Source organism: Mustela lutreola, chromosome 1 (genome assembly GCF_030435805.1).
Source record: "Mustela lutreola isolate mMusLut2 chromosome 1, mMusLut2.pri, whole genome shotgun sequence".
NCBI lineage: Eukaryota > Metazoa > Chordata > Mammalia > Carnivora > Mustelidae > Mustela > Mustela lutreola.
Window position 1 is genome coordinate 56,252,483 of NC_081290.1, and position 23,850 is coordinate 56,276,332.

A 23,850-nucleotide genomic window follows, 5' to 3' on the forward strand; every position below is an offset into this window, starting at 1 on the left:
TGCTGGCCCAAACCCCAGAGCACAATGCTGTCTTTAACAGTCTTGTGGGTATTTACACGAGGGCAGGAGGCAGGCATAACCATGTAGTTAAGGTTCAGGAGGGATTATAACTCGCATGAACAAGATAACCATGTTCCTTGGAAACTGTCACTGACAGCTCCCAAGGACCATATCCAAATTCCCTTATTCGCAGTATTAAGATTATCAGGCCCCACTTATAAATGTTAGTGTTTAAATGTTACCTCACTGCAAGTACACAGTCTCTTAGTTCCTTGGGAGAAATAACCAACATGCCAGAAACGCTACCTATTTCCAGTGAGGAACAACATGGGCTAGAGCAAACACCCCCAGTGCTGTGATGAACAGCACTTAGCTTGGGGGCGGTCTCTGGAGACTCGAAGCTGCCAATATTTGCCTTTGGGGATATTTGGTGCTTTTATTTAGCCAAATGCATCAAAATACTGATGATGCTTTTCTCATGCTTAGGAAATGTGGAAGGAAGAAGTAACAATGTGATATTTACCGTATTGCAGATCAATGTCCATGCTGATGGCGCTGACGGGGGCTACATCATTCACAGAATGCTTTTGCCTACATCAGTCTTGCCTCTGAGCTCTGCTTTGGGCCAGAAACTGAGGCCCTGACTGATGTGACCACTGCCTGCCTTGCCACTGTAGCTGGCTCGCTGAGTCCATAATGGGCAGTCTCCAACAGCGTGTTCTCTCTTGCATTCATGTCTGTATTCCCTCTGCCACAGATGTCCACCCAGCCTTTGTCCTAGATGCCTCTTCTTTCACCTGGCTGACTTCTAAGTCATCTTTTTAGTCTTAGCTTTTAAATATCAGTTCTTCCTGGTAACCTTTCCTGACAGCCCTTGTCCTTCTCCTTTATAGTTGCCAGCCCATTTGGGAATTTTGTTTTTCTCCTGCCTCCCTTCTGGAAAGAGGTTTCAAGGAAGGGAGTCTGGGCTTGCAATGCTCACCACTGCATCCCTGGTACCCAAGTAACTGCAGTCACAACATGAATGAAGCAATAACTAACTTACTTTCTGATGTCTAATTACCCATTTGTTTTTGTTGTCCATTCTGTCATAGTCATGTAGCCAAGCATTCATTCATTCCACAAACATTAGATCCATTGCTGGGTGCTGGGTAAAATAACAAATAATAATAATAAAACAATAGGACAAAATCCGGCCTTCTAGTTCTTCACAGTCTGGTGGAAGACTGGCAGTGTTATGTGTCATTAGTTAACTAGGCTTTGTCTCCGTTTGCTCAGGCTGCCTGAACAAAATACCAAACACTGGGTGGCTTTAACAACAGAAAGCTGTTTTCTCATAAATCTGGAGGCTACCAAGTCCAAGATCATGGTCTGATAGGACCTCCAGTGAGAGCTCTCTTCCTGGCTTGCATTCTTGCTATGCACTCACTTAGCCTTTCCTGAGTGGACACACATGGAGAAAGAGCTCTCTGGTGTCTCTTCCTCCTCTTACAAGGCTACCAGGCCATCAGATTATCGTTTCAGTTAACCTTAATTGCCTCCTAAAGGCCCTCTCTCCAAATACAGTCATATTGGGGGTTAGGTTTTAACATGTGAATTTGAGGAACCACAATTCAGTTCATAGCAACCAGAACGCCAGCTATTTAATCAAATGCCAATCTAGGTTTTGCAATGGAGGTATTATGTAGGTTTGTTTGTCATCTATAACCCGTTGTACTTGAAGAAAACAGATTTCTATTCCGTGAGCTTCATTCAAGTAGTTAGAGATTTTTTTTTTTTTAAGATTTTATTTATTTATCAGAGTGGGGGTGGGTGGAGAGAGAGCACAGGCAGACAGAATAGCAGGCAGAGGCAGAGGGAGAAGCAGGCTCCCTGCCAAGCAAGGAGCCCGACGTGGGACTTGATCCCAGGATGCTGGGATCATGACCTGAGCGGAAGGCAGCTGCTTAACCAACTAAGCCACCCAGGCGTCCCAAAGTAGTTAGAGATTTTAAGAGCAAAACTGAGGTTCTCTGGAGAAGACGGAAATCTGCCTCAAGACTGAAGCATTAACTCCTACCTGAGTTTCCAGCCCATGGAAACTGGATTTCAGACTTGCTGTCCCCTGCAATCATGTGAGCCAATCCCTTAAAATACTTCCTGTTGGTTCTATTTCTCTGGAGAACCCTAATACAATAAAGAGACAGTGTCTTCCAGCGACTATTTAGTAACCCTGAGCAACTGGTCCTTACTGTCACTGTCTGACCCATCTGAAAGCACACCATTTGGTCAATAACAATTTTAAAAATTGGGAAATACAAATCAAAACAACAATGAGGTACCACCTCACACCAGTCAGAATGGCTAAAATTAACAAATCGGGAAACAACAGATGTTGTCAAGGATGCAGAGAAACGGGAACCGTCTTACACTGTTAGTGGGAATGCAAGCTAGTACAGGCACTCTGGAAAATAGTATGGAGGTTCCTCAAAAAATTACAAATAGAGCTACCCTATGACACAGCAATTTCATTACTAGCTATTTCACCAAAGATACAAATGTAGTGATCTGAAGGGGCACCTGCACCCCAGTGTTTAGAGTAGCAATGTCCACAATAGCCAAACTGTGGAAAGAGCCCAGAAGTCCATTGACAGATGAATAGATAAAGAAGATGTGGTCTTTATATACAATGGGATACTACTCAGCCATCAAAAAAAAAGAAAAAAGAAAAAAGAAATATTGCGATTTGCAATGATGTGGATGGAACTAGAGGATATTATGCTAGATGAAATAAATCAATCCGAGAAAGGCAATTATCATATGATTTCAATCATATGTGGAATTTAGGAAACAAAACAGAGGAACATGGGGGAAAGGAGGCAAAAATAAAACAAGATGAAATCAGAGAGGGAGATAATCCATAACACACTCTTAAACATAAGAAGCAAACTGAGGGTTGCTGGCAGGGAGCGGGTAGAGGGGATGGAGTAACTAGGTTATGGGCGTTCAGGAGAGCACATGCTGTAAGGAACACTGGGTGTTATATACAACTGAACACTACCTCGAAACTAATAATATACTATATGTTGATTAATTGAATTTAAATTTTAAAAAAGAATTTTTAAAATTTACTCATAGCCCTCCAGGTGAAAACGCTCCTTAGATGTTTGCTAACCATTGTGGAGTATTTCCAGGCAGATGTTTTCTCTTTCCTTTGGAAACATTCTAGTTATGTTGTCATAGAGCTTAGAGATGCTGGTAGAACACAGGGATTGGGTATCTGAAACAACGACAAATTATTTATAGGAAAAACATATTGACTAAACATTTTAGATGTTTGTTGTATTATCAAAATCTAATTTTTAGGTTGTGTATGTATATACACACACATATATAGGGCAGGGAAGATCTATACAGTTTCAAAAGTAGATCTTGACAAGTTTCAAAATGTCTTCCATGAAGCCCCTGCCCCCCACCACACCAACTTGGTTATACCCTCACCATAAGAGACATGCATAAGCTAAGACCTAGGTATACACTTTAAGTGGATTTTCTCCTAACAACCCGATTAGTTAACTCCTATGGTTGTCCTGACTTTCCTGATGGGGAAACTAATACACCAAGAGGTTGAGTAATTCACCCAAGGTCACTCAGTTATTAAGTAGCTGGGATTTTAACCCAAGCCAAATTTGCATGCTAATCCCACTACCCATGATGCCTCCTTGTACCCAAAGTCCTTCATCTTCTATATATTGCCTAATTTCTTATAAACCATAATGTATATGGAAGTCTATTCAGAGGAACAAAACCCCCACCAGGTAATATAGTAGAGGAAAGTTAATATGGCAGATTATGTACAAAGATGTTGAGCCTAGGAAGCAACTAGAGGAAGAGGCAACACTAAGATTAGCAACCGCCATTCCAGGGTATAAAGGCAGGAGGCATTACTGTCAGGTCACCTGGTAGAAACGGGGGCCATAGTAGACCTATGGTGACAGCTGTTGGATAGGCCATCTGACCCAGAGGGGACAAAAAATAACCTCACTTATTTTTTTACCCATGTACTAGACTGAAGAGTACCTCTCAAATATTCATGTTCATCTGGAACATCATGGTGTGAATTTATTTGGAAATCTAGTGACCAGGGTCCTTAGAAGAAGAGAAGACACAGAGACATAGAAGAGAAGGCCATGTGAAGATAGAGATGGGAGTGACTTAGTTACAAGCCAAGGAACACCAAGGATTTTCAGAGCCAACACAAGCTGGGAGAGGCAAGGAAGGATTCTAGCCTTTGGAGGGAGTGTGGCCCTGCCAACACCTTGATTCCAGATTGTTAGCCTCCAGAACTGAGTTTGTGGTACTCTGTAATGGCAGCCCTGGGAAACGAACTCAACCCACTTCCCTCCAATCTCCCCTGGTGCCTCCAACTGGCCAAACCTCATCCAAAACAGGTTGGCAAAATAGTTGGCAAATAGTGTGCAGGGGTCTGTCCTCTGTGATACAGAGCTGGGAGTAACGATTGGGTCTAAGAGCGAATAGACAAATAACCAGGGCACTATGGAAAGGGATGCCCATACCAAAGGATGTGGTGGAAAAATGAGGTCCATAGGGTCAGAAGGAAAGAGAATGTACTTCCAAGGCTTTGAACTGACTGTTCATTGGCCATCAGATAGCTACAGCAGAAATATTGAGCCTGGCTAGTCTGATGGAGCCTCCATGGCTCAGGGCAACAGCCCCAGCCCTTCTCTCATAGGGGTAGTCAGAAAAGCAACCAGTGGTCACAAAGAGTCCTTTCTGGGAGCCTCAAAACTGAGATCAAGGCATAGATATTGAAATGTGCATGCATGGCCGGCTCAGTCCAGCAAAAGGATGGTTCTTGAAGTGGCAGCTGCCACATGGCAAAGCCAGCTCCTCAGCACCACCACCTTCCTCTCCCAAAGCAGAAGAGGGCTGTCTGTCTCTGGGGGTGGATGAGATAACTTTCCCCAGTAATCAATTTGCAAAACAATTGAGAAAAGGCAGAGGCTCCCCTGGTTGAATCTTCAGATAAAAAAGAGGGTGTTTTGAATTTGACAACCAATCTACCTTTAATCCTATCAGGAAATAAACCGAAATCATAATCTGATGTTTTAGAATTGCATCTCTTCTAAGGGAAAGCATTTCCTTCTCTCTTGTTTTTCATCCTCTGAGGCAGAGTGGGTTTTACTCCTGTGATACCTGTTATTCATTCTTATCTCTTTCTAGGTGTGATTATCTGCTTATTTTGCTTTGCTTTGTTTTGTTTTTCTTTTAGATTCTGTGGATCTCTCTATTGTTTTAATGTAAGATCTCTTTCTGTGAGGTGTTTCTTAATTAGGAGATACTCCTCCACCTTAGATAAGAGCTTGTTTCTTAATCACCCCCAACACTCTGATATCTTTTTAATTCAGAATCAGCCAGAGGAATAGGTTACTGGAGGGGGGCAGGGAAAGAAAGAACTCTAGTTTGTGGATTTGAACATTTTGTATTTATCACTGAATTCTAAAAACTGATTTTTATTAGAGACATTAGCCACTAAAATGCAGTGTAACTGTTGGCCTAATTACCATCCCTTGGTGTATTATGTCTAGTGACCCCCTAAGTCTCAAGGAGGCCAAATGATTTACTCCCCAGTAGCTAACCAATCACATCACACAATGATCTCTTGGCTCAGTAGAGAGCCACTGATGAAACTAGTATTTATCATAATACTAATTTCCACCCTTTGAGCACTGACCTTGCTCCACGCATTGCATTAAGTATTCCATATGTTCTTTCAAACTATTAGAGATTAGTATCTTTATCCCCATTTTACAGATGAGGAGATTCAGAGAGGCTGCAATTTCTGGCCAAGAACACACCATTTGTAAATGGCAGACTTGGGATTTTGAATCTGTATGAATCTGATTCCGAAGCCCACACCACTCATGTATGACCTATATCTCTATGTAGAGGTCAATACTGTGTACAGGGAACAATACAAAGACAATGAGAGCCTTTAAACTTGGTATCTTAGCAGTAATTTAAGCCCCTCTGACTTAGAGAGGTAGACAACAAAGCAGTTAGTTGTTGAGAACACAGGGTTGGAACCAGGCAGACTTCACTATGCAGTTCTTCTTTGCCCTTTAAATGGTTATAAAACCCTGGCTACATGATAAGAATTACATTCTTTACTCTCAGCTCTAGGTGATTTAATGGCTGTGAGCTTGAGTTTCCTCACCTGTAAAAGTGAGCCAGGACCTGGTGAGAGTTAATGATATAGTATATGTCAGGTACCTACTCTAGGGACAGGCATAGGTTAAATATTCCATGGCAATTATGAAGTTACGACCCAGCAAATATTTGAGTATGCCTAATACGGTGTTAAATAGAAAGAAGAGAAAAATGATAATATGGTTTGCTATAGATAAGATGAAACAAATCCACAAGAAAGGAATATTCCCAATGCAAATATAAACACTGGGCTGTACCTAGATTAGGGATTAGTGCAGTAGAAGCAGGGGTCCCTTGTGGGTGGGCATGGTCAGAGACAGACTGGGCTTTGAACTGGACCTTGGAAGCCATCAGTGGTCTTATTGGTGGGATTCAACTGTGGTTTATAGGCCAGTGCGAGACTGTAAACTCTTAGTGGTCCATGACAAAATGAGGAAGCTTGCTCTGGAATGTAAATCAACTATACTGTTGAACACATTGTTTACTTCATCCAACTTTTTTTTTTTTTTTTCCTGACATAAGACTTTCTCAGTGAAGGAAGCAGTGAACTGAATTACACTCTGCCTCAAGCGGCTTCTCCTGTCACAGAAACACAACAGATAGTTTGCAGACCACCTACACTGAACAGCACCGGTTTAGTACGGAGGTCAGCAACCTTTCTGTGAAAGGCCAGATAGTAAATATTTTCGGGTCTGTGGGCTCTAGGAACTCTGTCACAACTATTCAACTCTGGTATCATATCACAAAAGCAGCTACCAACATTATGTGAGCATGGCCCTATTCAGCCCACAGGCCACAGCTTGCCAGCCTCTAGTTAGAAGGACTGGGAAAGAGGGGAGGTCTTCTAGGAAAGAAGAACAACGTGAACAGAAGTCTGAGCTCATATTGAAACACTAACCTCAGGCAAGCCTATATGCAAAGAGTAGGTGACTCAAGCCCAGAGGATGCCATCCATCATCCAGAAAAGACTGAATCAAAGTGTTGTCAGTAGACAGGACTTAGGTTTGGGAGTTAGCCAAATGTCAACCTCAGGGCATCAGCTTTTTCATAGGCCAGAGCCAACTCTGACAAGCATCCCCTATTTCTGGAAGTGGGTTTGGGCAAGAAGTTGGGCAAGAAGAGTAAGTGTGAATATATAGCTAAGGAGAATTAAATTTCTCCAGGAGAACTGTCAGATGAAAACAAAGCAAAACACAATACTGTACATTTGCTGGACCCTTTGTTTCTATAAAAGGTCCCAGGATGAGCTGAGATCTTCCTGTCCGGCCTAGACAAATAGTAACTGGGCACATGCATGTGCATTTGTGCAAAGCCTTTTCTACAGGAGAGTCAATTGGTTATTTCTCACATGGACAAATACATCACCTCTAAGCCTCCAAGACAAGGCTTTATTTGTCTACTATTAGCAAATGACTCCTGGCTATAAGTCTGGCCAATCTGTTTATTATCCACCACTCATCCATCCATCTACCCAACCATCCACCACCTATCCACCCACTCATCCATCCATCCACCCACCCATCCGTTTATCCATCCATCTTTCATCCAACTATCCTTGTACTCACTCAGCAAGTTGCTGTTGTAGTTCCAGGTTTTGATTCCATACCAAAGGGTCAGTGCGGGGGCCCAAATCCCAGAAAATGAACTCAGAAGCATAGCAGCATCAGCTTCGCTTAAAATCCTTACTAAATCTGCAGAAAGATGTGCTTGCAGTTTTGCTGGGATGGGCAAGAGCTTTCTTTGAGATCCTAGATGGACCCGACAGGGACCACACATTTAGGAGCTTCATACTCAAAATGAGATCTCGGGCTTTGCTGACACCTGCCCCTTCCACAGTGCTCTAGAATTACTCCTGGTACTCCTCAACACCACTGCAGGAGGAATCCGAACTAAATGGCAGCCCTGAGTGCAGACTGCTGCAGATGCTGTAGAAATGCTGTGGCAGTCCTTGTCAGGCAAAGGGACAGGTCCACTGAGAACTTTGTAGCAGGCTCAACTCTGCAGACACAATTGTTCCTTTAAATCAAAAGACTCTGTGTTATTATGCTTAGTTCCACTGATATGCATTTGACTGATGTGGTCATGTCGCTGTGTGTGTGTGTGTGTGTGTGTGTGTGTGTGTGTGTGTGTAGCGTGGAGGAAAAGGCATGTAGCCTGGTTTATACTTATTACAAACAGGGAACACTTTGCTTAGAGTCAATGGACGGGGATATAAGAGGATTCATAAACTTCCAGATATTTTGTACAAACTTTAAAAAAGAGGCTACAGAGCCTTCCCCAGATTCTCAGGGGGGACCAAGACCCCAGGGACAGCAGGAATCCTGGCTCCAGAAGGAACTGGCGAGTGACTGCGGGAACCCACTCCCCCAACCGTCTTCCTGATCTCATTTCAGAACGCCCCAGGCCTTCACTGTTGCCAAAAATGCACTGGCTCTCTGCCTGAGAAGGCAGGCTCTTGTCTGAGTTAGTTCTGCCACCTACAGCATGCAGCCCAGCACTCCACAGCAGGCTCGTTTGAACACATGAATCCAGGAGAAGGCTGCCTTTCCAGCCTGGGAACCCTCCTCTGGAAGAAAAATGGCTTTGGGGATTCCTAATTAGTATTCAGAGATAGGAACTCCTTTGGGGTGGGTTACAGCGATGGGAAGATATTTTTACATTAAAGGGGAAGGGATAAATCCTGAGGATTTGCACCTGAAGAAATTCTGCCCAAAACCCAGAGAGGAAAACACCCTCTGCAAGAAAGAAGTAGATAATGAGCTCACAGGTTCTCACGATAAATGCAGCCGTCCCGTCTGCTCATATGTTCCGTGCCCACTGCCCTTCTGGAACCGCAGGGGTCACTTTGGCCATCTAACTTGTCATATCATGGAAATCCTTGCTTCATAAACCTGTGATTCCCAAAGAAGCTTGATATGTACACCAGAGTGGTTTTCTTAATATGCTTAAACCATTCCGAGGGGAACTGTATACTCACTAAGGACAGAGGTGATGTTATCCTCTTCCTTATGTCCCCAGTGTCAAAGCAGAGTGCCTGACACTTAGGAAGAAGCCCCATAAATGCTTGTTAATTTAAAGGAACAGAAATGTCATTTGTTTCACAATCTGTCATGTTCCTGCTAATACAGAATCATCATAGCTACTGTTTCTTGAACTCTGATGTGTCGGATCTATCATCTCAAACTCTCACAACAATACACAAGATGGGTATTGTCTTACAGGTGAAACTGAAACCCAGCACTCTTAAGGGGCTTGGCCAAGGTTGCACACCTAGTGACAGAATTAAAATCCACACCTAAACCTCTTGGCATCTAAGTCCGTGCTTGTTCTGCTCCATCCATGCATTTTACATCCACAGTAAGCCCATGTCTCAAAAATGGGGAATGGGCCAAAGGAAATGGTTGAAAACCTTAGTTATTTTAATTTAAAAAAAAAAAAAAAGAAGAACATTTTCCGTTCCTTAAAATTTCCCTGAAACCTTTTCTTACTAACCTAGCTTAGTAATAGTTCCAAACATCTTCTGACCCTGTCTGAATCTAGCAGTGTTTCTCCTTGGATGGATAGTCCACTCTTATCTCTGTTTGTAGGGATGACGGTAAAATCCTTTACTGTGTTTGGAGTGGTGAGCATTAATGGCTGGGGCAGACTTGAGGCTCTCTCTAGCTTGCACAGTGAGGAATTCTTAATGGAGGAATATACACATTGAGTCTTCACAGAGTGGAAATGTGGAGTTAATTGCACAGGACTTCCCTCGCTTTCATAGGGTCCTCCTTACCAGCATTTTAAGTTTCAGAAAGGACTCCAAAGTAAGCAGGAGGATTGACAAGACCGAAGATGCCCCAGAACTAATCCAGACCTCATGCCTGACAGCCCGACTAACTAGGGTTGAGCGGCTTTGTCTCTCTGGCTCACGCTGTACTTGTGTCATTCAGGTTTCGAATTCTTGCTCTCTTCTTCCTGAGAAACTGCAGTGGGAAAGAGATTACAGCTGTCTTGTCAATGGAGTTAGTGGTTTGGGCCAAGTTTAGATCATCAATAGGTAAAAAGAGCAGAGACATTTTTCTAGATGAAGGTAATCTTGATTATCATGCTTAGGCTTGAGAAGGAGGGATGAACATCAAAAAGTGGGGTTAAGTGACAAAAAAGTGGAATTCCAACTGGAAACAATGGGGAATTTGCATGTCTTTCTGTTTATATGTAAAGCCCAGAATATGTAGGGTAGCAGACCTCAAACTGTAGTAGTATGTATCAGAATTAGACTGGAGCATGCTTCTCCAAAAGGCAGATTCAGGACCCTAGTTCCAGACCCAGTGAAACAGAAGGGGAGGAGTCTGGAAGTCTACATTTTTTTTTTAAAGATTTTATTTTTTTAACAGAGAGATTACAAGTAGGCAGAGAGGGGAGGAAGCAGGCTCCTTGCCGAGCAGAGAGGCCAATGTGGGTCTCGATCCCAGGACCCTGAGATCATGACCTGAGCCGAAGGCAGAGGCTTAACCCACTGAGCCACCCAGGTGCCCCTGGAAGTCTGCATTTTTAAAAATCAACAAATTTGGTTCTGTTGAAAGAAAGATCTTCCAGTCTTTACAAGGACACCTTAAATGCATCCATTCAATTGAACCAAACCTAGGACAACAGAGAAAAAAATGCACAGTCTGGGCATTCAAAGATTTCAAGGTCAAGTAGAAAGGAGACTTAGAAGCAGAGGGTTCCAAAGCATGGATGAGTAAGTTCACAGAGCAGAAAAGGCTGGGTGCTATGGGAGAACCATAAAGAGTCACCGAGTTCAGCCTGCACAGGGAGAGAGGTACACAACCTGGAGACGAAGGTATAACAGAAGAAGTAACCTTATCTTCAAGGATGAGTGGGCATTAGCCAAGAAGAGGGGAGGGAAGAATTCCAAGTAGAGGGAACCCAGTGGACCAGTGGATAAAAAGCAGCATGTCTGCTGAATAATAACAGAAGGAAAAGGAGTGGTGTTAAAAAAGGGGGGGGGGCGATGAAGGCACATCTGCCTTTTATAATGAAATGCTATTTTTCCACATGGAAGAGTGCTTTGCCAATATGTGTACGGCTGTGTTGTGGTCTTTGTCTTCTTAGATACAGCATTCTCAATACAGCAGTATCCTGATGACCTTCCAACTGAGAAGGAATTCAGAAAAGTTCAAGGCAATCCTAAATGGATTTACCTTCTTGTTACATTCATTAATCTTTGTCATCAGATGTCTTGGACCAAAGTAAATCTGAAAAATCTAACCAAAGGAGGGAAGGAAGCAATCGTGTACAGAGCCACAGAGAAAGCTCCTACTCTGAACTAATGTTGGCATATGTTACTGACATTATCATTATGTGTAAAATATAAATGAGTACATGAATAAAAATGGAATAGTGTTCATCGTGGGCCTTGATAAGAATTAGGATCAAAAAAGTACTTGTAGTTGCCACTTTGTTCTCCACAGTTTAAAAGATGGCTTTCACTGCCACATAATCTACATAAACTAGCATTGTAACTCACAGTGTGTGGTTATACAAACAGGAACAACAGCAGAAACCAGAGTAGAAATCAGAGCATGCTGTGCACCATGGAAGAGAGCTTTTTTCTTTAACCAGAGAGAATCATTTGAATTCAGAATAGAGCTACATGTATCCACCCAACAGTTTGTACAGAATGTGTCTCTCGATATGTGTGTGTGTGTGTGTGTGTGTGTGTAAATCACATTTGGCTATAACATGGTATTATAAATAACAGTAAATTAGGTGGGCATTATCAAGTGTTGGTAATATTTCTTTTCCTCCAAACTTGCACAGAGAAAATAAAAACCAGGGGAAAAAAGAAAAGTACCTTTGAGCTTTCTAATTGTTTCCAGCTGTTAACATTATTTATTGCAAATAATGTTATCAAATAGTGAAAGACTGATGTCTTTGAACTTTTTGCAGTTGTGTGTAATTCTGGAGCCAATGCAGGAACTGATGTCGAGACATAAAACTTACAACCTCAGTCCACGAGACTGCCTAAAGACCTGCTTGTTTCAGAAGTGGCAGCGGATGGTGGCGCCCCCAGGTATGACCTCATTCTTCACTCTTGCTCTAAAGGCATTTTCCAAGGCCTTTTGGGGGGATGAAGTGATGTGAAAAGGAAGGAAGGAATCATAAATTTGCCAGGATGAGTAGTTTCTTATGGATGTTTGGGCCTGGGGGCGTGGAATTTGTGAAGTATGAGCACCCTTAGGAATTATCTACAATCTCACTTAGGACCCGAAACCCCGAAAAATCAATTGATTTATTTAATGTTCAAGATCATTGGCAAAGACAAAATCAGAAGCAAGGTTTCCTGTCTCCCAGACTGGTGGCTATTCCACTGGACAAGACTGATGTCTTCTCATGGTCCATTGTTATTTTGTTTTTTTTGTTTTTTGTTTTTTGTTTTTTTTTAAATAGGAATCATAGACATGATGGGAAAGAAGGGATAGAGAGAGGGAGGATGGATGGGAAGGAAAAGGAAAGAATGAAAGAATGAAAAAAATAAATAAATTTGCTCCCTTTTTAAAGATAGATCTAATATCAAAGGGTGCTCTGATCATGAAGAGAATACATAAAAGATTCCATTTTCCTCACTTCCTTAGAATGCAGTTTAGATACTGCAGTCTCCTGCTGAGGCTCTGAGATTACTGCTTCCAGTCATCATTAATTGTCGTTCTATCTAATACATTTTCACTCCCAGGCTTGTGTCGAGCCTCATTGATCATAAAAGCAAAACGTATCCGTTCACTAAAAATTATTTTTATAAAGAGTAATTATTAACATGAAGCACATAGCTTTCTGAATCACAAAATAGAATGGTCACCTTCCACTGGTCATGGGCCAGGCATTTTATATGAAACGAATATAGTAGATTTAACAAAGTACATATTTAGAAATCTGAGAAAAAACGAGCATCATTCTACATAGAATAGTTGCATCCCTGTCTTAGGGGAATTTTAGAAATTTGGAACATTATTTTTCAAATCTATTTGAATGTGCTTAGATTATGTTCTCTTTCAATATCAATAAGGCTTCATGGGAAAAAATATCTCACTGAATGAATGCTTTGAGAACCCATATTTTCCAACATATGCATATATAATTTATACATCATTTATTAACTCAATCATTCATTCAATAATCATTGATTAAGCGCCTAAGAGGTGCCAGGCATTGTTCCAGTTACAGGGGTACAGCACTGAATGAAACAGTCAGAAATCCCAGCCCTCCCAGACCTTATGTTCTCTTTCTGAATCCTGACAATAACTTTATGAGATATTGAATATTACTTCCATTTCAAATATACAGGGCCTGGGATTTAAGCAGTAATTTGCCAAAGATGATCTCATAGCTGATCAGTGAAGGAGGTCTGTGTCACAAGAGGTGTTTATATCTCCAGAGGTCACGACTCTATGACTTCAGCTACTTGCTGCCAATGGGAGTAATCCAGAGTACACAATTTAGGTATATTTCCCCAAAATTTCACAAAAGAAGTACAGATTTCAAAAAAAAAAAAAAAAAAAGTAGCCGACTTTAATTCTTGAGGTAAAGGAAGAAGATGTTTATCAGGGGAACTGAGTATTTGATGGACTTTGAACGTGTCGCTCAACTCTGGCACCATGAGCTAGAACAATTCTATTCCTATTTCCCCAACCTTCAGGACAAGCACCCATAACTCTCTGTGGACAGACATGTTAGGCCCTTTGATGAAAATCTTTAAACATAAGAGACAAAATATTCATGAAGGAAAAAAATATGGTATGTAAATGAGAACATAATCCCTTTCTTCCTCAAAAGTCAGGGATAATTTGGTGGACTAGATGGTCTTTGACATGATCCTTAAAGGAGATCCTGCCCACTGCCCATCAGAAGCAGCATAGGTGTTTTAAGAAAATGCCACAAGGTCCTCTCACTTGGTTCTGGTATGGCCTTGCCTCACCTTCTCGCCATCAGAGTTGGGTCAAGTCTAGGGTTAGCAAAAAGGATGCTCTTACATTCCATTTCCAACTGAGTAACTTCCTGGAAAAAGTTTCTGAACATTTCTCATTTACAAAGCACATATTAGAATAGAATCTAATTAATAGAATTACTATGAATATAAGACAGGCCATAGAAACCATGAAGAACATGAAAACATTTGGTAAAACTGACTACATAATGTATAAATAAATAATATTCATCTGACCACCCATCACCACAGGTCCCTATGCTTCCAAGAAGAGGACATAGACCTGTCCTCTATTTCTAAATCTTTCTTGAAAATATTTAGCTCCCCATCATGAACATGCTGGCTGTGGCACACTAAGACATTTTCCCCCCAGGAACATTGAAATTAGTAGCATTCTTTAAACATCGGAGTCCAAACCATGCAACTTGAGAACCATACTGAGCTTGGGACCCTACATTTTACATTCACGGCTGACAGAACTCGTGCTTCTTCTTTATACTTTATCTCCAGGTGTTATGGTACTGGGCACTTACCCGGAGACAAAGCTACTACCCAGGTTTACCACCTTATTTTGGTTTCATCTTTTCTCTCACACCTCAGAGGCCCCCTCCCACCCCCCGAGGGGGACCAGGGCCCTCCTTTTGCTCTAAAGAAATGACAGTCCAGAGAAAAATGTGTTCCCCAATTTTGAAATGGTAACAAGACTTTTAACTCAACTATAAAAGTGGTATTTGCGGCTGACCCTTAAAATGTAAAATAGATTCCAGACACCCATATAACGTTCGCAAAACATGATAAAACACAAATCATTCCATCTAGATACCAAAGAAGAGAGTTGCACGCATGTTGTGCTAAAAATAAAGCAACGGCTTCCTTCCTTTACTCTGTGTAAAGTTAAAAGAAATGGAAACAATTTAGAGTCTACTCTTTTCAATTCACAAGCACAGCCTCCTTGGAGGGACAGTATTCTGACCGTCGCCCTGGAACTGATCCTCCGTCCATTTTCCATTGTGCAGCAGAACCCACAAGGCAGCCGACAACCAAACGGAGAAAAAGGAAAAACTCCACCAGCAGCACTTCCAACAGCAGTGCCGGCAACAACGCCAACAGTACAGGCAGCAAGAAGAAGACACCAGCCGCCAACCTGAGTCTGTCCAGTCAGGTACCTGTAAGTCTCGCTTTCCTTTTAGGCCTGAAATCCTGCCTTTGCCTGTCTTCCACCTGCAGGGGACCACGTGAAAGCCTCCTTGAGCTGCCAAAAGCGTTCTGGGCAGGTTGGGGGCGGGGGGAGGGCAAGGCCGGGGCAGGGGAGGGCAAGGAGGGGAGGGAGGAGCTCTGCCATGGAAACCTTCCTTTGCAACCTGGGAATTAGAAAGGAATATTAAGAGTCTGTGCTGCGCAGGGACCTGAATTAAAAAGCCGTCAGAGTCACAGACAGGAGATATGTCACTTAAGGTTTAATTAAAATATCACTTAGCAGCAATGCCTGGTGGCATAGAAGGGGCTCTCGGCGCCATCACCGGAGACCCCGTGCTCCACTGGAAACTAGCTCCCGGCGTTCAGGCTCCATATTGTAATTGGATTGGGCCTTCCCGACATGGGTGTCCCTTCGTATTTTAAGACTCAGGTAATTAACTCCCGGCCACTCAAAATGCAGCTCAGTGGATGCCACTTTACCCATTTCATGAGCTCAGGGGGAGGGTCGGCCCCTGGTTTGGTCTCAGCTCTCCTGACCTCTTGACCCTGCCTTTCATTTCTGGGTCTTGACAAAGGAAATGGGCCACTGAGAAGGAGGCTTCTTTGAACTCCAAGGCTGACAGCTGACGGGTGTCCCCAAAGAGTGTATACCGTGTGGGCCCTTTCTTCATCTTTCTTCATCTCCTGTTACTTTTATTTTCAAGTCCTGTCCTGTCTGCCCAATTCCTTCCTGACTCCAAATCCCTCAGCCCAGTGTCAGATCATTTATCGCTTTTAAATTTTCACGCTCCTCTAAGCATTTCTTGTCCCTTGTCCCCTCCACGATTACTTGTGGGTGCTCCTTCTCTGATTCCCTAGCCACACCGCCCTGTCACCAGGCGTCTGACTGTCCTTTGAGCCCCGACACTTTCGTGGTGCTCCATGGATATCCTCTAGATACCGTGTCTTGGGAAATGTGCTCTATTTCTTGTTACTTCCCTCAACCCATGCAATTTGACCTCTTGCCTCTTCTTACCTCCCCCACCCCTCCACCTTGATCTCTCATCCTCACATCTCTCCCCATGTGAGAGTGGACTCTTCTTTCATGGGGATTCTCCACTTACTTCTAAATGTGTCTTTCAAGTCTGTCCCTGACCCACTTTCACCCACTTTCCATCAGTCCGTTTTCTTTGGCTAAAACCAATGCCATCAGTACCTGAGAATCCCCGGGGCCGCAGGGACTCTTCTCCTGTCTTCCAAGAAAGAGGGTATGGATTTTGTCCTCACTGCACTAGAAAGAAAGGGTCATGGAGAGAGTGGCCAGCCTGTGGGGAAGGTGCCATTTTAATTTTAACACTGCTAGGAGTTATAGTCTTTAAATAATGCCAGACTCACCTCTGTTTTCTGAAGTGGGCTAAAGAGTTAGGAAAAAAAAAAATCAAAGAAGTAAAACAGAGTCTTTTTATTAAGGTACCAATAAGTTAGGCCCACTCTTGGATAAATTGGAAAATGTATAGAGAAAATGGCCTGGTATAAATAAATCAACCCAGAAGTGCTCAAAAGTAGCCCATTATTCATCTACTCCTAGAGTTTTAAAAACTAACATTTGTTAGTTTCCCCTAGCAAATGAGAGTGCATTCCAGAGGATTCTGGAATGGTGACATTGCTACTTAAAGGCACAATGGCTGCAAGAATTCAGCTCAGTTCAACAAATGTTTCCTGAGCTCTTACTATGTGCCCCTCACTATACCAAGAATAAACAAATAAACAACAACAAAAACCCAGGCCCTGCCTTAGAAGAGCTCAGCGTCTCCTCGAGGGATGGCCAAGAAATTTCCCTTCTCCTGCCCACTCAGTCTCCAGATGTCAGCTAACAGGGTCCGGCACTGAGTAGCGATCTAAGGCCCAGACTGGGTTTGGCAGGCTGTCCGTTAGTGATGTCTGTCTCAGGTGTAGAAGAGTGGCGTGAGTGTCATGCATTTTGATATACCTGGCCTCGTTGGAAACATTTCAATTTTATTTTAAAGGGCACATAATTTGTTCTACTCCCTGATGCTCCTTTCCACCAATCCACCAACTGCATTTTAGTGGAGGATACCTGTGTCGAGAGGGTTCTTAGTGAATTGAGACCCTCTGGACTTGGTGAGAACAAGGCACCATTAGAAAGTGAGAGCAGAATTTCAGCACCAATCCCACACCCATGCAATGAAAAGAGGTTTTAACAGAGTAAAACTTACAGAGGGCCCAGAGGGGCAGGGAAAGACAACAGGAAAAATGTACACATTTCTGTGTGCACTCCAGTTGAATGGACATTAAATGATAAGCATCGTCTGGCTTGTAGTGACCACATCTCTTAACCCTGTGTACTGAACTACCAACACGATTTTACTGTTAAAATGGAACGCAGTCTGCAGCCCTGGCTGTCTCGTTCACAGGCATGACCAGATTTTGTGTGCCACTGTGACCACAACTGTGTTCTGCCTCGCTGCCGCGGCAGCAAAGTGTGTGTCTGGTGAGGACTAGGGTTTAATCCTTGGATTCTGCTTCTCACTCCATGAGCAGGGGCTAGGAGCGATCCCGAACTGCAGCCTCAACTCTGGGAGGGATGGAGACCTGTGTCATTCAACAGCAGTGACCCCTTCTGGCCAATTTAAGGAGAAGCATTGAGGGGCCCTGAAAGGAGTCACTTCCAGTCCTCCTCAGAGGTTGGTGGTCCTTGCACGGGGGATTAGTGAGAAGATGTGACATGGGCAAGAGCTGGTGGCACCTCCAGGCCTCCAGCGAGGAGCAGAGGTCTGCCTCATGGGGAGCCGAGGGCATCCGGGTTACTCTCAGACACACCAGCCCTGCCTCCTGTGGGACACACGAGATAGCAGACAATGGAAATGCACCTCTCACTACCCATGTTGAATGTTGGGGGAATTTTTAAAGATGTGGGGGTGGGGAAGATGGAGCCAACATCCACTAGTGAGAGGCAGCCCACAACGTGCACTATGTCTCCATTCATTTTGTGTGAGGCTAACAAATCGAGATCACCTGAGCAGAGAACCACTCCTCTAGTCTGCAGGTTCCGTAGAGCCAGGCAGAGCCCTGTGCGTACTTGGATAAGCGGCCTCAAGAATCTATGTGCCTAAGAAGCTCTTAGCACACATCTCTTTCATAGCTTGTCGTCTATCAATCATTCACACGTGTACACATAGGATCATGTATCTGGCTGAGGATTTTCTTTTATAATCAGGAAGGCAAATGTAGCATCTCTCTGAAATTCAGGATGCTGACAAGGATTTATACCTGGGCATCTCTTCCAGCTGTTCCAACCAACATGAGCTGATATCAGACCCATTTGGAATGATTCAAATCACTATTTTCATAGTATTTTTCATGAATGACCATTATTTTTCTGATGCAATGAAGGCACCTGGAGCGTTGAGGACCTTTGCCTAATGTCACGCTTAAGCTGCCTTCTGATTTTTCTCCTCTGTTTCCAAATTATGCTTACCTCCCCACACTGTCCCAGCCTCTCTTGATGACCTTGGACTCACAATACTAATGCAGATGCACATGGTTGGTCCCCATGCCCTTCTCCTGTCCTGTGACACCTCCCGCATGTGTTTTCCAACCCTTCCAAAGTGTGCTTGTTGCACGTAAGTCATGAAACGAGATTAATCCACATCATCCTCTCCTCAGTCTTGCCCTGTTCTTTCCCCCACCTTTATTCCTGATCATAAGCACTGTCTCCTGATTGCCTGTAACCAAGCAGCACTTTTTTGTCCAAAACACCCCTAGCGGGTGGTGCGGCTAACCCGATAACGCCCCCTCCTCTCTGGAGAGCCCATTCCATCTGCAGTCCTGTCCGTATTCTTGCCAGTCAGAGTCTCTATGTTGTTCTCATCTCGAGTCCATGTCGGTGTCACGTCTGGCTCTTCGCTGCATAATCAGTATGTTCTTTGAAGCACACTGCTGATTTCCCCGCCAGCACCTGTATTGCTGAGTTTACCCAATTCGTATTTGAGGCATTTACTTCACCTGGGACATAGCTCTTTAAAATCATGTTTGTCAAATTACAGGAGTGACTAGTCAGAAAACACAGTTTGGAAATCCATTGATGATCTCCCCCATAATTCTCGGGGAGTCAATCGATCACTCAAATAAGGTTTTCTATTCTGAAATCAATCAGGCAGCCATTAAGGCTTCCTTTCAGTTGGCACCTTCTAGAATTCTGGAGGGCCCACTGGACCTTCTCCTGACCATAGGCAGTATTCTACCACACTGTCCCAGAAAAGCTTCTCTTGCCCCTAGTGAAGACGTTTTAGCCCAGTTGCCAAGGCATTTCATCCAATTAGCCTCCCTGTCAGGAAACACACCCTTCCATGTCCAAAAGCATCTGGTTCAGCCTTGCTTTTTCTGGCCGAGGCAGATGACTGCACTGGGCACTCCCCGGGAGTCACCGCACTTTTGAGTAGACTAGTGCCCATAGCCTGCCCAGCAGTATCACATGACAGGTGTCCTGTCCCATGCCCAGGTCACCCATCAACCCCATATAGCTCCCCTTTGAACGAAGAGGCCGGAGCTGTACCCTGTGTGTGCATCCTTGTCCCCAGCCCTGTGCCTCTCCAGCAGTGGCCACCATGATGCTCCAGGAGGCTACAGTGGGTGGCTTCCTTGCTTGCATGGAAGGACAATTTGTACTTAAAGGAGTGATTAGATGGATTCTTCTTGCACGCTTCCATTTCTGATGACTACCAGCTTCATCAATGTAATTATAATTAGTGCTCTTCATCTTCCTTTTATGGCACCAGCTGGACAGACTGGTTCTCTTTACTGCCCAGATTGGTGGCAGGGTTGTCTGTGTGGGGATAGGTGACAGGCACCATGAAATAACAGATGGTAAATTCAGGGCTTGTTGGCAATCAGCAGGTTTTTGCTAATGACTTAATTAGCTATGCAAATTGTCAAATCAGTGTGAACATTGTTTTTATCGAAAACTTTACCTAAATTAATTACCATAATTAAGTAGCAGAATGTCAAGGATATTGGCTGCATAAAAGGGCCTGGCTGAATAGAAAAAAAGAGAGATTCTGTCTTCAATTAAAATGTATACCGTCCTTGGGACAGAGAGAATGCCATTTGGAATGAGTTGCGTGAATACCATAGAACCGTATCCTCCCCACATTGGCTGCTAGTTTCCAAAGGCATTCAGAGGCCCTAAATAAAAAGTGGCGGATTTTTGGAGGTATTGGAAAGCACCCAGCAAAAGGTTCCACAGCCCTCTCTCAAGTCCCCAATGTCAGCAAGTTAAAAGCGTGGATTTTTTTAATTTTGAAAAATCCATTTTTTTATTTCTGCAGATTGCTAGCATTGCTCGTTCTCCGGTGTCAGGCTGCGCACTAAGGACATAAACTCGCGTGGTTGTTCCACGTCAGGAGGCAATGTTTATTTCCTGTAGAAATCAAATATGCGTCTCGCCCCCGACTTTGAGACTTGACCCTGGGGCTCAGTACACGAGTGTGTCTGTCCTAGATCCCCCAGCTCCTCCCGCTAGTATTTTAAGCTGAGCTTCTCTGTCCCAAGGTTTCCCTGTAATAATGTCAGCTGCTGTTCACAGGATGTGATGGTGGTAGGAGAGCCAACTCTGATGGGAGGTGAGTTTGGGGACGAGGACGAAAGGCTAATCACTAGATTAGAAAACACGCAATATGACGCGGCCAACGGCGTGGACGACGAGGAAGACTTCAACAGCCCCCCCGCCCTGGGGAACAGCAGCCCGTGGAGCAGTAAACCCCCCGCCGCTCAAGAGACCAAATCAGAAAACGCCCCGCCCCAGGCTCCCCAGTGAGACTGACCCGCACCTGCACCCACTGTCAGTAGCCGTGGGGTACACCCACGCTTGCAGATCCTTGCTTACAGGAGAGGAAGGAGGAGAAATTAAAAAAAAAAAAATTAAAAATTTAAAAAAAAAAAAAAAAAAAACTTTTCCACGCAAATGCTATTTCTAAACCACAATGATCTGGGTTTGAGTTTCTTTCTTTTTTTCTTTTTTGAATTGAGAGGATTATTCCAATAAACTTCCATGACCCTTCCCTGGAGGCCTTCGCAGGTAACGCAGATACTGGCACTGATAGTAATGAAAACCAGAGTGAATGCTCCCGCTTCTCCTGGCTCAGTGTTAAACCACATGTTTGTTAATTATGCCCCCTCCCCCAAGCCGGTCCCAACCCAACGAAGGCCATATTGTCAATACGCCCTCAGTGCTCAGGGTCTCATTATATGCCGACCCTAACTACAGATGACTTTTTAATATTGTAAAATATTTTCTGCTTTTTGACTTGCATCTGAGAGTTTCTTGTTTCAGTAAAAAAAGAAAAGAAAAAAAATCAGCTTTTGGACAGTAATTTGTGTATCCTTATTATTTGTATTATTTTCTTCACCTTTTCTTTCATTGGGTAACAGCTAAGAGGGCCTAGCAGCGTAATTTATGGCTGAGCTAATGTCAATTTGTTCTCCAACCCGAGTTCGTTTAATCGAGTCCAAGTACTGAAACAAGAAATGTCTTTTTGTCATCGAAGACACAGAGATGGATTTTTATGTAAAGAAAGACACGTACCTGGCCCATTGAGAACTGATACATTTGTAAAATTGCTGTTGATCCAAATCTTTTCAAGCCATGTAATCCATTAATTTTGTGGGCAGTTTAATGAATCTGAAACTTTTGTGTTTTTTATTGTATCTGAGTTGACTGTTGATTCTTTTCATAGTATATTTCTTGTATAATATTTTGTAAAGCCCTCCCTTGGTTCTTTTACGGGGATTTTTCTTTTGGGGCAATTCCAGTGTATTTATGTGAAACTTTATAAGAGAACTAATTTTTCCATTTGCATATTAATATGTTCTTCCACACATGTAAAGACACAGTGGCTCCGTGTGTTATAAAACAGCTGTATTTTATGTATGCTTTACTGATAAGTGTGCCAATAATAAACTGTGTTAACAACCAATGCAGGTGGGTCTGGCTGTTTGTGAGCACAGCGGCGAAATCTGCCCACAATTATGAGAACTCTGGAGCTTGGAGTTGGCACCCAGCCTGTATGTGGAGTGGACTTGTGAAAGTCGTGCTACCCTTGGTTAAGTTTGATTCCTTTCCCGGCTCACTGCAGTTCACTTGGGCAGATGTGGGAGCGTCTGAACAAGGAAGATCTAGTTTATGTTTCTGGAGCTTGGCAATTGTAAGAGCAGTAGTTTCCAGGCACTGAGAGTTTATGCTGCACCAACCCTACTTAAGGTTCATGGAGATTATTTCAGCTCATCTTTACAGCTTCTTCAGAAAGCTGGCATTAATATCTTCATTTTTAAAAATCAGTGCTTAGGGGTGCCTGGGTGGCTCAGTGGGTTAAAACCTCTGCCTTCGGCTCAGGTCATGATCTCAGGGTCCTGGGATTGAGCCCCACATTGGGCTCTCTGCTCAGCGGGGAGCCTGCTTCCCCCACTCTCTCTGTCTGCCTCTGCCTACTCTCTGTCAAATAAATAAATAAAATCTTTAATTAATAAATAAATATCAATGCTCGCTTGCCCAAAAGTTGCTGTATGAGACTCGAAAATTCACTTGAGGACTTGTTTTGTTTAAGGAAAGTTTCTCGTCTGTTTCCGCTTTGTTTTCCACCAGTGAGGAAGATGAGAGAAAAAATCTGTTAGTGTGTGTTGGACGTGTTTTAAGTGCCAGGTAATTTTAATTTATCATCTTGGCAAATTCTGGAAAGGGGAATTTGAAAATGAGAAGCTGAGGGAGGTTATGTGTCTTTGGTTGGGATTCCCAGAAGCAGAGCCTGAGATCCGGATTTGGGGGCACAAGATTACTGAAGGAGTGTTCTTCAGGTAAAAGAAAGGGAATCTTTAAGATAGTTGGGACTGGGGGAACAGGATAGGGAAGGGGAAAGAGTCTACAAAAGCTATGGACTCCTGGTGTCTATTCTATTTTGGGGACCTGATCCATGAAGAGAGGGCTCAGAACACAGACCTCACTACAGAACTGTCCCTTCCTGACCTAAGCTGTCAGACTTTTGTGTACCTGTACCAGTCAGTCATTGGCTGAAGCCATCCCCAGGGCATAGGAGACTGTAACCTTTGGAACAAGATGGGCCCCATCAGCTCAGGACAGTTCTGTAGAGAAAACGGCCAAATAGAGGGCAACAGTCCTAGTGTCCTCGCATGGGTGTGCCATTCTCAGAAAGGACATCCGTGTAGGGCACAGTCTACCCCGTTAAGTAACTTGTTTCATCTCATAACTCGTGGGTGACATAGTTGGGATTCGAATCTGGAGCTCCCTTGACCACAAAGACTGCACCCTTTCTAGAACATCACATCGCTTCTCTAGAATATTAGCATTTTGAGGAAATGTGCAGTACAATAGCAAAAGAGCCAAAGGACATAGAGGGAACTGCTACTTTATTATGTACCCATTAGAGTTCTGCTGACAGAATTTCCAGTTTATCCCCCACCACTTC

The 23,850-nt window shown here is 43.5% G+C and overlaps 1 protein-coding gene across 11 annotated transcripts in view; it reads left to right on the forward strand.

The window, feature by feature from the left end:
• Positions 1-22,347, forward strand: part of LDB2 (LIM domain binding 2) — a 372,947-nt gene extending 350,600 nt beyond the window's left edge. For 2 of the 11 annotated variants that reach the window (XM_059165026.1, XM_059165037.1), the window contains exons 6-8: positions 12,145-12,268; positions 15,193-15,344; positions 20,958-22,347. In XM_059165026.1, coding sequence (XP_059021009.1) covers positions 12,145-12,268; positions 15,193-15,344; positions 20,958-21,188 — 507 coding nt within the window. In that variant the 3' untranslated portion in view covers positions 21,189-22,347. The other 9 variants (XM_059165042.1, XM_059165051.1, XM_059165049.1 and 6 more) reach the window with 9 other exon arrangements.
• The last annotated feature ends 1,503 nt before the right edge of the window (positions 22,348-23,850 follow it).